The 16,223-nt window shown below is 48.4% G+C and overlaps 1 protein-coding gene across 1 annotated transcript in view; it reads right to left on the bottom strand.

Annotated features, from left to right (window-relative positions):
• ANO2 (anoctamin 2) overlaps positions 1-16,223 on the bottom strand; it is a 331,112-nt gene that overhangs the window by 301,260 nt on the left and 13,629 nt on the right. The window contains exons 2-3 of the mRNA XM_087441928.1: positions 9,437-9,615; positions 7,851-8,177 (exon numbers count right to left, since the gene is read on the bottom strand). Coding sequence (XP_087298054.1) covers positions 7,851-8,177; positions 9,437-9,615 — 506 coding nt within the window. The remainder of the gene's footprint in view (positions 1-7,850; positions 8,178-9,436; positions 9,616-16,223) is intronic.

Raw genomic sequence — 16,223 nt, 5'->3', positions numbered from 1 at the left:
CGCATTCCCTATAGCCGTTCCCAAGAATGCGTAACCCCTATCTGGTTCCTGAGGAGGAAACAGACTGATTTTATAACCAGGTCAACAGGAGTCTGGGGACCCCTACCCCATAGAAATACACCACCCCCCTCACTCCAGCACCCAACAACCTGCTTGATGCCTGAGGCAGAGCAACAGACAGGAAGACATCCAGGCACACTGCCACCCTAGAAAACCAAACAAGGTTTTCCTAAGGACTCAGAAATTTCCTAAGTCCTAGTTTTCCCAGCAAAGCAGGATCTGAGAGTTATAAGAATGCAAGCTCTGTACGGTTCACACAAGCTCTGTACCAGTAAGAGAGAAGATGGCAGCAGGTCTGTGTCTAATCTGTGGGGCTGCAGACAGATGCCGTGTAAGGAGAAATGGTCACCCAGGGCTGGCGTGGTGCTTCGGGGAGACCCGAGCAGCCTCCAGGAGAGCAAAAAGCCCAGACTGGTGGTACTCTCTGCTCTGACACCCACATGCTCCTGTAAAGGAGGACAAGGTCTCCCCCACCTTGGATAAATAACTCCTGGTCCCTGCAGAGAACTCTGAATTCTGAGGAGGGAAGAACAGGACACTGCTATCAAGGGCTGGCAGTTCTCCCTGGGAAGACAAAGACCCCAGAAGGTCAGAAGCTCAGACGGGGTTCAAATCCCAGCTGCACCACTTAGCAGATGTCACCATGGCTGAGTCACTAACCTCTCTGAGCCTGTTTCCTCATCACCTTAAAAAGATGGGAACAGCACCTGCCTTGCAGGGTATTCATGAAGACTGAATGAGCGAGCACAGTGAAAGCAAGACCCCATGTTACGAGGCATACAGAAGGTGCTCAGGAAAGTCAGTTTCCTTCCTTAAAACTATAGATTAAACCAAACTCTAAAGATAGAGCAATTTCCCAGTCACCCAACCTCCGTCCAGTGGCCTAGGAGGACAGATGGTCCTATCAGCTATTCCATCAGACGTATAGAAACTTCCTGAAAAGCAGGTGGGAAAAGAGCGTTTCTTGAAAAGGTCAAGAAACAGTGGCCTCCAGTTTTAAGGAAGTGAGGAGACATTCTGATTTTCCTGGCCCACAATCTTCTCCCCTAAATGAGCCCTAGTAGGACGTCATGATGTCCCACACCCCAGATGTCCCCTAAACTATTCCTTTGACTCAACATGTAATTCGGGTTGAGATGTCAGACGTCCAGGCCTATAGGGTGAGCAGTCAGGGGTCAGGGACATCCTATGGCTTGGGGGAAGGGGGTCTCCTCTCTGCAGAAAGAGAAGGAATTTGGTCATTCCTGGGTTCCCACCTGATACCAAGTCAGAGAGTTCTGCCTCCTGAATGAAGCTGTGGGCCTCTGGGGCCTCCAAGCTGGCACTCTGCCCCTTCCATGCCTGAATCTGCCAAAAGCAGCCCACAGATCTGCTGGAGAAGCCAGACCATGCTGAATAAAGGCAGCTCCTGCTGTCAGTTCTCTGGAGCCCTAATCCCAGGAAAACTAGCACTGAGCATGGGGACACCTGGCCTCCCTGTCAATGCCCTCTCCTCTATCTCCAGTTTGGAAGATCCAGGTGCCCACAAAGAGGAAGTTTTGGGCCATGCCTGCTGGAATTTCAGGGCCTGCAGGATGGAATAAGGTCTTTACACCCAAGTCCACAAATATGCCCTCCAAGCCCACTAAGTGCATTGCACTGCACCCAGCTCTGGGACTCACTCTCCCCCCAACCTGCCTCGTGCCACCTATGCATCTAAATCTCTTCCTCTGTCCTTCTAGCTCTCTGGGTCAGGGCAGGAGGTGTGGGAGACAGTGGGAGGAGGTGTGTCACAGGAGGTGTGACACACGAGGCCTTGTACAGCCCACCCACTCTACAGCCCCATCTGGAGGCTCAAGGCTGGATAAGTCCCTTAACTGCTTACATTGGCCTCCCATTTGGCAGTGGTGCCCATTTCCAAACAGGCTGCCATCCTTAAATGAAATTTTAACCAAATGGCCAATTGTAAGAAAATATATAGGCAAACTGCGGTTTAATCACCCAGTAAATACTGAATAGACTTTAAAATAAGAATATAGACAATGACAATACATGGAAATATGCACACCAAATGAAAAAGTGAAACACCCAATGGAAGGTGTGCACCTACTACCATCCTGTCCAAAGCATGCCCAGATATCAACTAGGGTGAGAAATGAATTCTACAATATTCAATCAATTAGAATTTGGTGGATGCAAAGTTCTTTTGATCTGTAAGGTTAAGTGAATAATTTTTAATGGGCCTCTGATAGAAACCAATTTCCTCTCCATTTATCTCAAAATCAAAGTGAAACCAGAGCCTAAAAGACAGCCTAGCCCAGAAGGGTGGGGACAGCTGAGCAGGTGAGGCCACTGCACCCGCTCTGCAAACTGCCACCAGGTGCAGTCAAGCAACGCCCCACTCCTGTGAGGTGCCAGTTCCAGGCTGCTGCTCAAGGCAGGAGGTTGAGCATCCTGACATGGAGAAGAGCTGTTCAGACCCCAGCAGACTCCTAGAAGAGTTGTTCCGACTCTCACAGGCTCTAGCTGATGAATCTCCAACCAGCGTTTAGCACCCACATGGCATAGGGGGTGGGGAGCAGGGAGAGAGATGGAGAAGATCGAGGACTGCTGGCCCTGAAGGAGGTGACAGTTCATTCTCAGTCTTGTTGGGGTGACACACAGTTGGAGGCAACCCGGGCACCCATTATCATTAGGAGAGTGACTAGGTAAACTGTAGTGACTACAAACTGCTCATCCATTAGAAAAACTGGATTAGATTCACTTGCAGAATGTGACTGGTCTCAAAAATATAGTGCTGAGGGAAAAAAGTAAGAAACAGAATGGGCTATAAAATAGAGTGCCTCTTATGTAAATTAAAAATGGATACAGTTTTGAGAAACTGTCACAGCCAAGAGGAGCCTAAGGAGGCATGACAACAAATGTAATGCAGGATCCTAGATGGGATCCTGAAACAGAAAAAGAACCATAGGTCAAAACTAAGGAAATCTGAATAATGTAGGGATTTTAGTTAATGATAGTATGTCAATATTGGTTCATTAATTGTGACAAATGTACCATATTAACGTGGATGTTATTAATAAAGGAAACTGGGTATGGGGTATAAGGGAACTATTTGTCCAATATTTCTTGAAATCTAAAACTTTTAAACAATAAATCTATTTTTTAAAGGAAAAAAAAATGTGTAAAGCAAAACACAACACTATATATTTCCCAGAAATGCCATGCATTGGAATGATTCCCCAGGGAGGGAGCAGGTGGCGAAGAGCAAGGGAGTATTTAAATAAATAACAAGAGGGTCTTTGAGCAGACCAATGACCATAATGCACCATGATTGAGAAGTACAATTAACTCAATACTTTGCATCAGAGGCCCCAAAACTAATAATAATAATTAATTTTTAGAAAAGAGAGAGACAACACTGCAAGACAGTAGGTCATGATGGCTACATGAGTGGTGAAGGCTCTAATGACAGAAGATGGCTTGGGGGAGGCTGAGTAACCTGGAAAAGCCCCACGAAGGAAAGAGTTAAGCAAGTGTTGAAGCCATGGATGGGGGCTGGGAGGGAGGAGCTTTTGGGGGTTATACAACAGGGACAATAATCCAGGACACGCTCCACTTCCCCATTTAACACTGGTCATTCCCAAGAGTTATCTCTGGGTCCTCCTCATTCCCAGCCAAACCCAGGAAAATCCAAGAGCAACAAAAACAAAACATGTTGGAGAGCAGCAAAGGTGGGCAGTGACACCAGCAGTAGTAGTAAGAGTTGCCAAGACAGTTACATTTGAATTATAAATGAGCAACAAATAGTTTTTTTAGTATAAGTATGTCCCCAACATTGCATGGGACTCTTGGGGTAAAAAATTATTTGTTGTTGATCTGAAATTCAAATTTAACTAGGCATCTTGAATTTACTAAATCTGGCAACTCAAAATAATGATAATAGCAGTGACATTTACTCATTGTTACTGTTCTAAGTACTTTATTTAGTTGTCTTGCTTCTCTTCATAACAACCCAATGAAGAATGTATTGTTAATCCCTTTTTACAGACATGGAAACTTCCACCCAAAAAGATCAAGTCACACAGCTGCACCCCACAGCAAGGCCAGGTGCCAACCCCACCCACCCCTGTGCCACAGCCATGGCCCCACCACAACAGAAGGGTGCACACTGTCCACACGGTGGACCCCCCCTAAGCACCAGGCTCTGGTGGCCAGAGCATATTGTGCCTCTGGGCCCCACAGGACATCTGCTACCTCAGGCCATTCATTCAAGACTGGGAGAGGTAGCTGATTTACCTAATACATAGAAACAAAGACACAGAGTTAGGCAAAATGAGAAGATAAAAGAATATGTTTCAAACAAAAGAGCAAGACAAATATTCAGAAAAAGAACTAAATGAAACGGAGCTAAGCAATCTACTTGATAAGGAGTTTAAAATAATGGTCATAAAGATGCTCACTGAACTCAGGAGAAGAATGGATGAACACAGTGAGAACTTCAACAAAGAGATAGAAAATATAAGAAAGTACCAAACAAACATCATAACTGAACTGAAAAATACACTAGAGGGGTTCAACTGCAGACTGGATGAAGTAGAAGAACAAATCAGTGAGCTGGAAGACAAAATAATAGGTTTCACCCAGACAGAGCAGCAAAATGAAGAAAGAATTTAAAAGAGCAAAAATACCTTTAAGGATCTCTGGGACAACATCAAGCAGAATAATATTCATATTATAGGGAGGGTCCCAAAAGGAGAAGAGAGAAAGAAAGGGCCAGAAAATTTATTTGAAGAAATAATGGCTGAAAACTTCCCTAATCTGGGGAAGGAAACAGACATCCAGATCCAGGAAGCACAGAGCATTCCAAATAAGATGTACCCAAAGAAACCCACACTAAGACATATTATAATTAAAACAGTAAAAGTTAAGGACAAAGAGAAAATCCTAAAAGTAGTAAGAGAAAAACAACCAGTTATATACAAGGAAAATCCCATAAGGCTATCAGCAAATTTCTCAGCAGAAACTCTACAGGCCAGAAGACAGCGGCATGACATATTCAAAGTGCTGATAGAGAAAAACTTCCAACCAAGAATTCTCTATCCAGCAACGTTATCATTCAGAATTCAAGGAGACATAGTTTCCCAGGGCCGGCCCCGTGGCTTAGCGGTTAAGTGCACACGCTCCGCTACTGGTGGCCTGGGTTCGGGTCCCGGGCATGCACCGACGCACCGCTTCTCCAGCCATGCTGAGGCCGCGTCCCACATATAGCAACTAGAAGGATGTGCAGCTATCACATACAGCTATCTACTGGGGCTTTGGGGAAAAAAAAATAAAAAGGAGGAGGATTGGCAATAGATGTTAGCTCAGAGCCGGTCTTCCTGAGCAACAAGAGGAGGATTAGCACAGATGTTAACTCAGGGCTGATCTTCCTCACAAAAAAAAAAAAAAAAAAGAGTTTCCCAGAGAAGCAAAAACTAGAGATCATCACTACTAAGCCAGCCTTACAGGAAATGTTAAAGGGACTTCTTTAAGCTGAAAAGCAATGGCATTAGTCAATAATAAGAAAACATTCGAAAGTAAAAATCTCACTAGAAAAGGTAAATATATAACAAAGGTAGTGGATGAATCACATATAAACCAAGCATGAAGGTTAAAAGACAAAAGTTTAATGAAATTAACTAAAATTACCATAAATAGTTAATGGTTGCATAAAATAAAAAGATGTAAAATGTGACACCAAAAATATAAATCATGGGGTAGGGAGAGTAAAAAGGTAAAGCTTTGGAATGAGTTCAAATTTAAGTTCCTATCAACTTAAAACAGACTGCTATTTATGTAGGAAGTTATATGTGAACCTCAAGGGAAGAACTTATAGTCAACACATAAAAGAAAATGAGAAAGAAATCTAAACATAATACTAAAGAAAGCCATCAAATCACAAGGAAAGAGGGAAAGTGGTAGTGCCACACACAGTGGTAGTGCCAAGAGCTCCTTGTACAGCCCCCAAAACATGCCACTACCCCGAGAAACCCTCCCACCAGACCCCCATGAGAGGCACAAGTGAGCTTTGGGTTTCAAAAAGTGAAAATCTGTACTCCCACAGCAAGGGAGCCCCAAATAGCCCTGAAAGAACACACTGTCCTTACATTGGTGGAAAGAATAATGAGAGGAGTGACCTGACTTGAGGGTCTAGATAAGCAACATAGGTCAGCACGACAAGGGTCTGAGCCAGGCCACAGGCCCTCCTGCCTGGGGACAGAAATATGAATGAATAACCTCTGGGGGTCCCTTCCAGTTTGGTGACAGTGTTAACTTGAGTCTTACAAAACAGGTTTCTGATGAGAATGGCACCCCACCCCTCATCATGAAACCTTTTAAAATAATCATAGTAAGCATTTATAGAGCACCTACTATGTACCAGACATTGTGCTAGAGGTTTTCATTGCCCCGCCTAATGATGGGGCATACAAAAATACAATCCAGTAGGGCATCTATTATTTTGCAGTTGAGAAACCTGAGACTCAGGGAGGTCACTTATTTATTCAACTAACACTTGTTAAGCATCTACTACTTTATGGTTTAGACTCTGTCCTAGGTCCTGGGGACACAGCAGTGAACCAAAGAAGACTCCTGCCTTCATGGAGCTGGTGGAGGCACAGACAAAAAACAAATAAACCTATCATGTTATTTCAGGTAGCAGTGCTAAGTGTGAAGAAGAAAAGTAAAGTAGGGTCAAGGAATAGAGTGACAGAGGAGGGGGGATTTTAGCTAGGATGGTTGGGAAGATGTCTGTAAGGGGGTAACATTTGAGCAGAGAGCTGAAGTGAGAGATTGAGCATGCACAGGAAGGTGCCTGAAGCCGAGGGACAACTAATGCAAAGGCACTGAAGTGAGGGTGACCATCCACAATCAAGATAAGGCCAGTGGGCTGGAGCAGGCGCAGGAGGGTGGGAGGGGTAGAAGATGAGTTTGGAAGGGATGGAGAGGGTAGGTCATTTTTAAAGGATCACTGTGGTATGAAGAAACATGGTGAGCTGAATGAATAAACGGATGGATGGATGGATGGATGGATGGATGGATGGATGGATGGATGGATGGATGGTTAGCTGAATGAATAAATGGATGGATGGATGGATGGATGGATGGATGGATGGATGGATGGATGGATGGATGGATGGATGGTTAGCTGAATGAATAAATGGATGGATGGATGGATGGATGGATGGATGGATGGATGGATGGATGGATGGATGGATAGATATGTAGATAAATGGACTTCCATGGATTCCCTCAGGCTAGCTACTGACCAGAGGTGAGAGTATATATAGCTCACAAGTTGATAAAATATGCCCAATGTTCAGTTCCGAAACAATCAACTTCCTCAGGGAGCCCCAGGCAAGGACACTCCTTAGTGAAGTAGATCCTGTGTAGAGGAATTTTGATCCAAAGTTCAACAGGCAAACCGAGTCTTCATCCCAAGGAAACCATTGTGGAGAAGGCCATAGGATGGGGAGCCAGGAAGAAATGTCTTGCCTTCAATCTCTAACTAAGCCAACACCCACAGAACAGATTGGTGTACCCCTCCCCAACCCCACTCCCTGAGATCCCCTAGACAGAGGCACCAGCTATACCAAGACTCTTCCTCAATTCCTTGGACAAGAAAATCTGGTTTGCCCACCAGAAAAAAAAAAAAAAATGCCACCTGCCAGAAAAAAGCCAAGGCTCCCTGCCAGTGACACCAATCACAAGGAGCCCAGCCTTGCAGGGCCATCCCCTCCTGTGGCCCTTTGCCACCTGCCCAACCTCACCTCCAAGTCCTTCTCCAGCTCCAGCCCGGCCTCCATCAGGTTGTGCTCAAACTCCTCCCGCTGCTGCTTCCTCTCCTCCTCCAGGGCATCAAGCGGCCCCAGCTCAATGTCACCGGGAGCCCCAGCACGGGGCTCCTTGCCCGTCTCCCCATTGGAGATGATAGCCAGTGAGTGGCCAGGGGAGCCATGGCTTGGGTGTGCCCCGCGTTTCCGGTAATGGTAGGCGAGCACATAGTCAACCTTCCTCTGGTTGTCATGGAAGTGCATGCGGCTCAGGCGGGCCTCCAAGGACACTGGCTCATTGGCATCCAGGTAGTTGTTGATGACCTAGCCAGAAAGAACAGGTCAGGCATGGCAAGGTCTGGTGAGGAAGGGGTGAGAGACAGAGGGGGCTGACCTTGTGCTCTGGGCCCAAGTAGGTGGACTAGGAACAAGCCCCTCAGGCCCAGAGGCCCCGAGTGCCCCAGTGAAAGGATAGAGTAGCCTAAGTCCATCTGCCACCCCCAGCCCACACAGCCCTCCACCCACCCGTCCACAGCCTGGGCACGGGTACCCTCACACCCACTCTAGCATCCATGTACACACGTATGCTGACTGCACACACAGCAGCAAACCCCTGCACATCCACACCACCTGCCTCCACACACAAAGCCCCATGCCCACTCCTGCACATGCACACACAGTTACCTACACCAGCCTCTCTGCACCAGCACTCCTGCACATGCACAAATACACCACCCGAGTGCACTCTGATACACACACGCAGCCCTCCACATGCACTGTGGCACACCCACACACACCCACCTCCTTGCAGATCTGCAGGCCTGCCTGAAAACACACACATATTCACACACACGGAATACTCACTGGCAGGTGCTCTGGATCCATTGGAACAAAGGCCAATTTTTGTCACCTGGCTCACCCCCACCTCCCACCCCACGGGGATTCACTATACTCTACGCCCCTCACAGCCCCACATCCTCCTCCTCCACCTCCTCTCCAGCCACTGGTGAGGAAACTACCAGAGACAGTGGCAGGGGGACTGACTCCTGCTCTCATGCACTCCCGGACAGGGGAGGTTGAGAGAAGAGGAGGAGAAAGATCGAGGCGGAGCAGGGGAGGGACCTGCCTCCCCCTTTGGGTGTTTCCCTGTTTATTACTGGTTTGATACCCAGCTGCCTCTGCAGCCACCTGAGAGGTCACCTGGGCAACCAGTTGAAGCACCAGGCACAGGGGAGAGCCTCGGAGCCACCACAGCAGAGGTCTGCTTCCTCAGACCTGTGGGAGGGGAGCCAGGCGGTCTGCAGACCAACAGGTGGGATCACCTGGCCTCCTACACCGCCTCCTTCCCTGAGCCTCCTCTGACCAGGAGACTCCAGTGTGGCTGAGACACTCTGTCGTCATGACTTGGAGAGAGAGGAGAGGAAAAGGCCCTAACAAAAACCCTGGGCCTCTCTCTCTCTCTCTCTCACACACACACACACACACACACACACTCCTGCTCCCCAAGTGGACGGTCCCCAATCGAAAGGATCCCTTGGGGGGATCCACCCCTCATCTGACGCCAACCCCACCCCTGTACTCACAGAGCTGCTGTGGGAGCTCCCTCCACTGAAGAGCTGGCCAGAATCTTGGTTGGAACTGCCCTGCAGCCCTGGGGCTCGGGGACCCGGCACCTTGAGGTTTTGCTGTCCATGTTTGGGGCCCTGGCCCCCTCTGGCCCCTCCCCTCAGCCGGCGTGGGGAGCCAGGGAGCAGGGGAATATCTGCAAGAGGGAAAGACAACCGAGGCAAAACAGCTTCAGGTGATGGGAAACCTGAGAGGGAGACCCAGGCACTGAGGGACAGACACCAGCGTGGCCCTAAGAAAATGGCCAAGTCTCCTCACAGCTGCCTCCCCGGTCAGTCCTCACAGCCATAGTTAGCCAGGGTCACACTGGCCACAGGGGAGGGAAAAGTGTAGAAGGAAGCGGGGGTGGGGGAGCTTGCCCCACTAAACACACACACACACGCACACAAACACACACACACACACACAGGGCCTGGAGCCACCAGCAGGAGCTCTATCGGGTGATGGCTGTCATAATCTCTTGTGACTCCCAGACAAGAGGAGAAGGTGGCGTCAGATGAGCCAGGGTGGGTGGGGCACTGCCTGGAGAGACACCTTGAATTAATGCCAAAGGCTTAGGCTTTAGGGCCTCTTCTGGGGCAGCCAGACCAGCTGGCTCCCCGGCCAGCCCCCATGCCCCTCAAGGAGAGAGCAAGGACAGACCAACAGCGGGAACACTGAGGGCAGGGGCGCCCTCTGACAAAAGGGCTGCCTCCAATGCCCTTGAGGATCCCCGTGCACCTGCTGCCTCCACAACAACCTACAGCAGGAGGGCAGTGCTGGGAAAGGAACACAGTCCGTGGTGGAACTGCAGAACATTCAACTGGAGGGGACTGCGAGATGAATCACTCCAACTCTGCTCTACACCAAAGCCCCAGACAGGGCCCACGAGTTGCCAAGGTCTTGAGGCTGATCAGACTCAATCTATTCCTGCCTCTGAGAAACACTCCTTCAAGCAGAGCAGCCCAGCCCAGGGCATCTGGGCTTAAACCTCAGCTCTGCCACTCGCCAGCTCTGAGACCTCTCTGAGCCCGTTTCTTCAACCGCAAAATGAGGAGAATCCCAATCTTGCAAGATTACAGCAAGAATGAGAACAAGAGATGTGCACGCAAAGCACCCAGAATGGTCATTAGCCTAAGGGTGTGCAACAAAAGGCGACTATTATAATTATTCTTACTATTTTCATTTTAAGCTCCCTGTGAGCAGAAATCACACCTTACACATCCAGCTCAGCCCTTAGCCCCTGCTGAATGAATGAATGAATGAATGAACGAACAAAACACAGCTCTTCCTGATCTCTTGAAACAGAGCTCTGGTCAGTCACCAGGTTGTGGAGCAGCGCCTTCTGTGCCCACCTCTCTGCTGGACAGTTTCAGTAAACCGAGAAGATTTGGTCCCTGCACTTGAGAAACTTAGCATCTCTTTATGAATATAGAGCTGACATGAAGGAAACACACCTACAACCAGCAGGGTAAAGCTTTCACAATTTATTTCTGTATTGTGGGCTCTAGTCTATATTGTGGGAGACCAGGAAAGGCTAGAAGGCCAGAGTAGGTTTCCAGAGGAACTGAGCCTGAAGTTGGTCTTGAAGGATGGGTGGCTTCGAAGGCACTCCCTGGGGACAGAACACAGAAGAGCACGAGTGGGCATGCACACTGGTGGTGCAACAGGGGTTCTCCAGCTCAGGACATCAAGGGAGGGTCTTCCTTCCTTGGTCCCTAGTCTTGCCTCAGCCATCTTCCCTTCATGCCTTGCTGCCCGGGGCAAAACTGACAACAGGACTCTACACCCAGGGCAGACCTGAAAACCTCCAGATGCATGTCTAAAAAGCCTAAGACCCTCCTGATATTTACCCAAGCAGGTATTAAGGTGATGCTCACTCAAGGTCCACCTTTCCTTGACAGCTATATTTGCATTCACAATTGTGACTCGGGGTAGCCCAGATTCAGAGTCAGCCCAAAGCTTTAGTCAAATCACTATCCAGGAGCCATCTTCCCCCAAATATGCCACCTGGGGTTTGAGGCTGGCCTCCAGGGCCCCACTAGCCATCCTGGCTGCTCCCTCTGCATGCCCTCTGACACATGGATCACAGCTGCCTGGGGCCCTGCTTCCGTGCCCACTCTCTCACCCCGACTGATGATTAGAGCACAGCTTATGGTTCAGTCGTTCAGCTCCAGAGAGACACAGCAGGCACTAATGACACAGATGTGGAGAGACCCAAGGGGTCTGGCTTAAGCCATGAGACGAAGGCTGAGGGGGGATATGAATGAAGCCTGGCCATCAGGAAGGATAGGGCAGGTGAACACACTCCAAAGGAATCCCCTAAGAAGCTGAGAAGTGGTGGGTTGAGGTTGATCAGAAGTAAAAGCCATCATACACAGCCTACGGAACATGTTACCCATTTGGAAATCATTTTTCCTTCATGGACCACTCACTTGGCTCTTGGCACATGCTGCCTTGAGCAACGGATCCCTGGGTGTTCCTGACTTAGATACCCTCACGCGGCTATGGGTGCCATGAGGCGGGGGCATGGCTTACCTGTCTTGGGATCAATTTGATGGATTTTCACAAGGCTTGGACCTGGAGCCTCTTCTCTACACTCTAACTCTTTCCCTGGGCGCTCTCATCCACTCCCGTGGCTTTAATAATCACCTATATGCTCACGGCTCTCAAAATTTTACCTTTAACCATTACTCTCCTCTAGCCACCAGGTCACACATCCCCCTGCCTACCTGGCATCGCCACCTAGATGCTTCAGAGCCCCTCAAAACCACCATGTCCAAAACTAAACTTATGATCTTCTCTGCAACATGATGCTTTTTCAGTGTTCTCTATCGCTATGAAGGCCACCACAGTACACTCAGTCCACAAACCAGAAATCTACAGGCAGCCTTGATAGCCTTCTTCCCTCAGACCCCATAGCCAATTTGTCACCAATCCCGTGAATTTTACCCCTGAGATATCCCCCCAATGGATCTGTTTTTCACTGCCTTCATGACTACCACGTTAGTCCAAGCTAACTCCTCACCTGGATTACTCCAGTAGCCTCCCAGCAGCTCCCCTGCTTCCACCCTTGTTCCCCTTCATTGTTCTCCACAAGGTAGCCCTCACGTGTGGAGACTTCCGGTGCTTCCCACCGCCCTCAGGCTGTGAGACCCTTCATAAGCTCGTCTGCCCACATCTCCGCCTCATCTCTCACATCTCCTGCTGGATCCCCGAGTTCCAGCCATACTGTTTCGCTTTCAGTCTCTTCAATGCCCCATACTCCCTCCCAGCCCAGGATCTTGTATGTGTTCTTCCCTCTGGCTAGAACATACTTCATCTAGCTGTGGGACCCTCCTATTCTTGTCACTAGAGACCCAGAAAATCAAATGTAGTTCATTCTTATTTCAAACATCTGCCAATCAAGGTGTGACAGGAATATTCAGATACTATTAGCAAAGCTAATTTCCTTCTATCCCAGACACGATTGAAGTTCCACAAGCTGAAGTGGTACACGGAGGGCTAGGTGGAGGTGTGGGGCCACATAGACACATGTGAGGTGGTCAGAGGAAGGCCTCTGAGCTTCTTCCAGTGGACTTCACTGGTCAACAGGGAGCCGCAGACAGTGGGGCTCAAGGAGCAGCATTTATTGTCTGGTGTCGCTGAGTAAAGATAACTCATTGGTGGCAGCCCATTGATTGTCCAGTCAAAGGGACTCCTTCTATGTCCCAAGCCTTTGCCCAGATTCCCAAATGACCACCCCAACTGACCACCCCATGTGTGACTAGCTCATCTTCCAACTGTGCAGACCCTCATAGCCTTCTAGAGCAATAGGGTGAGGGGAGAGGAGAGCCCTCATCCTCCTCTGTGCCTGGTGGACCCACTTCCTGCTCTTTCTCTGCCCAGTCTGGCCTGGCCTTGCTCTAGACTGTGTCTCCTGGTCCCTTGGCTCCAGTTTTCCCACCATCGCCTGCTGCCGGAGCTTTTTGTACTCATTTCGATCAGGGTCCACACTTACACTGAGGTCTCATCCTGCTTTCCTGCATGAATCCGACCCAGGACAACAGTCAAAATTTGAGGCACCAAACTTGAAATTTAGACCCCATGGCCCTACTCATCACCCCACCCCTTGCTCCACAGTCCTGCTGAACAGCACCCTTCTCCATCTCTGGATGTGGCCAAAGTAACAGAAGGATGACCCTCCAGCCCCTTCCACACAAAAAGGACCATTTGCAAACCTCCTCCTCAGCTCTGCTCCTCTTATAGCCTTGGCTCAAAAATAGCCCTCTCTCCCCTGAGGCTCAAACATCCCCATCCTGGTGATGACACCATCACGATCTGCATCCTTACCTTATGCCTAGATAAGAGCTAACTGGCCTCCCTGCTGCCAATCTTGTCCCCCTCCAAAGTCCTCAGTTCACACTGCAGCTAGTGTTATCAGTTTGAAGAAATCTGACCAAGTTACTCCCATCCAGTGGCTTCCTGCTGTTCTTAGGATGAAGACAATATTGTCTAACATGCATACAGGGCCTTTCACGATCTGGCCCCTGCTCGCCTTTCTGAACTACTTCGTCTCCCAACACCCATCCATGGCCTGCCCTGCCCCTCCTGGCCCATCCCCCATTACACACACCATCATGCCATGCTCCAAGCACACCTGGACATTCTTCAGGGGGAAGGGGGAATAGATATATAATCTTTCACATCTCTACTCATTCATGCCAGAACCTTCTACCTTCCCAGGCACTGTATAATACATTGGAAATATAAAGCTAAACAGAACTTGGTCCTTTCCACCAACCCCCAAGTGCTCACAAGGATGGTAGACTAACAAGAAAGGAAGATAGATGAATAGGGAGATAATCTTAGGAATAAGAAAAGAGATAAAGTTGGAGTATGAACAAGGACCTACAGAAGCAGAAGCCTTCAGCTCTGCCTAAAGCTATTAGGAAAGGCCTTCCAGAGTACATGAGTTTTGAGATGCATCTAGAAAAGATGAGTAGGCATCTTCCAATGGCCAAGGGAGGAAAGGGGATTCCAGGGAAAAAGACAATCATTTGCATGGTCCTTTGCAATCAGCCACCAGGCTTGGCTCTTTCAGATCATCAATCTCCTGAGGGCAAGGACTGCCTCCCTCCTCATGCTCCTTTTCTGCTCACATAGTCCCTATAGGTAGCCACTATGTGGTGGGATTTGAGGGGCACAGAAAGGACTCTTCTGATTTATAGTATGCACTTTTTAACATGGTTACAAGGCCCTGTACCATCTTTCCTATCAATCTTCCCAGTGTCAATCATCCCCTGCTAGTCACTCCCCACTCACACTCACACACACCCACACTCCAGAGAGACTCAGCTACCTGCAGCTTCCAGAAGGTGACTTGATTTTTCTTGACTTTGGTCTTTGGAATGGTTCTCACTTTTGCCCCTAAACATCTCTCCTCAATCCTGTACCCACTCCAAATCCCACTCTGTCAACATGCAGGGTTCACAAGTTATTATAACATTAAAGAATTTTAAGTGGGAGAGCAACATGATTAGAATTACATTAGAAAGATCACTCTGGCTATAGTGAGGGTAAATGAGGTGTCAGGAGAAAGAAGGAAGGAAGGAAGGAAGGAAGGAAGGAAGGGAGGAAGGAAGGAAGGGAGGAAGGGAGGAAGGGAGGAAGGGAAGGAGGGAGGGAGGAAGGGAGGGAAGGAGGGAGGGAGGGAGGGGAGGGAGGAAGGGAGGAAGGATAATTGGATGGATGGATGGATGGATGGATGGATGGATGGATGGATGGATAGATGGATGGATCCCTAACTTCTTTGCTGCTACAGGTGACACTTCATAAAACTCTTATTTCACTGGTCTCTCTGGTACTCAAAAACATCCACTGTTTTGAGGCTTACAAACAACTTGGCATTCAAAGACTTCCGTATCTGGCTGTTACATATCTCTGCTGCCTAATCCCTCCATCAGATAAGAACATTCCACTGTGTGCCTTTGTTCACGCAGTCACCTCTGCTTGGAATGTTCTCTCCACTTGTCTAAGTCCCATCAGCTAAAGTCCTACTCCTATACCAAGCCTTCCCTAACCACTTAGGAAAGTCCTCAAGAAGTTCATAAAATTTGCCTTTTATCTTTGTACTCCTAGCATAGGACTCTGGATGCAACAGAGGCTCAATAAACATTTGGAGGCAATGATGTAGGGAATGAGGAAATCCATTCTTATAAGCGAGTGTTGAAACAGAGTAGATTCCCCTCTGAATTGAACACAGACCTGCCCTAATCATAACAACAACTACAACACTACTAGCTGACACTTTATATATGCTAGGCACTGTTCTAAGCACCTTACGTGTATCAACCCATTTAATCGTCATGATAACCCTATGAGGTAGGTAATACTGTTGTCTCTATTTTACTGATGAGGAAACTGAGGCATAGAGAGGTCAGGTAAGTTGCCCAAGGTCACCAGCTAGTAAGTGGTGTACTCACAGTCCACACTTTTAACCACTAAGCTATCCTATGCAAAAGGAAGCAAGTTGATAAGTCCCAAGACAACTTGATGAGTCCCTTCCTGACTGGACATTCTTAACATCCCTCACGCCCTTAAAAAGGCCTTTTTACAAATAGCATTTATAGTCAATGCTCAGATCCAAAATCCTCAAAGCAAAGACCGAGGACAAGAAAAGAATAAGAAATTCATTTCAGGAAGTACTTCTCTCAATGACAAAATTCACGGCTTGGGCCTTGAATGAGTTGCCTAAGTGAAACCTTCTCATTGGCAGCCCATTCC

The sequence above is a fragment of the Ceratotherium simum genome, chromosome 17 (genome assembly GCF_057802395.1).
Source record: "Ceratotherium simum simum isolate JZ-2026a chromosome 17, ASM5780239v1, whole genome shotgun sequence".
NCBI classification, from domain to species: Eukaryota; Metazoa; Chordata; class Mammalia; order Perissodactyla; family Rhinocerotidae; genus Ceratotherium; species Ceratotherium simum.
The sequence above is the reverse complement of the archived record's forward strand: the minus strand, read 5'-3'. Positions and strand labels throughout refer to the sequence as shown.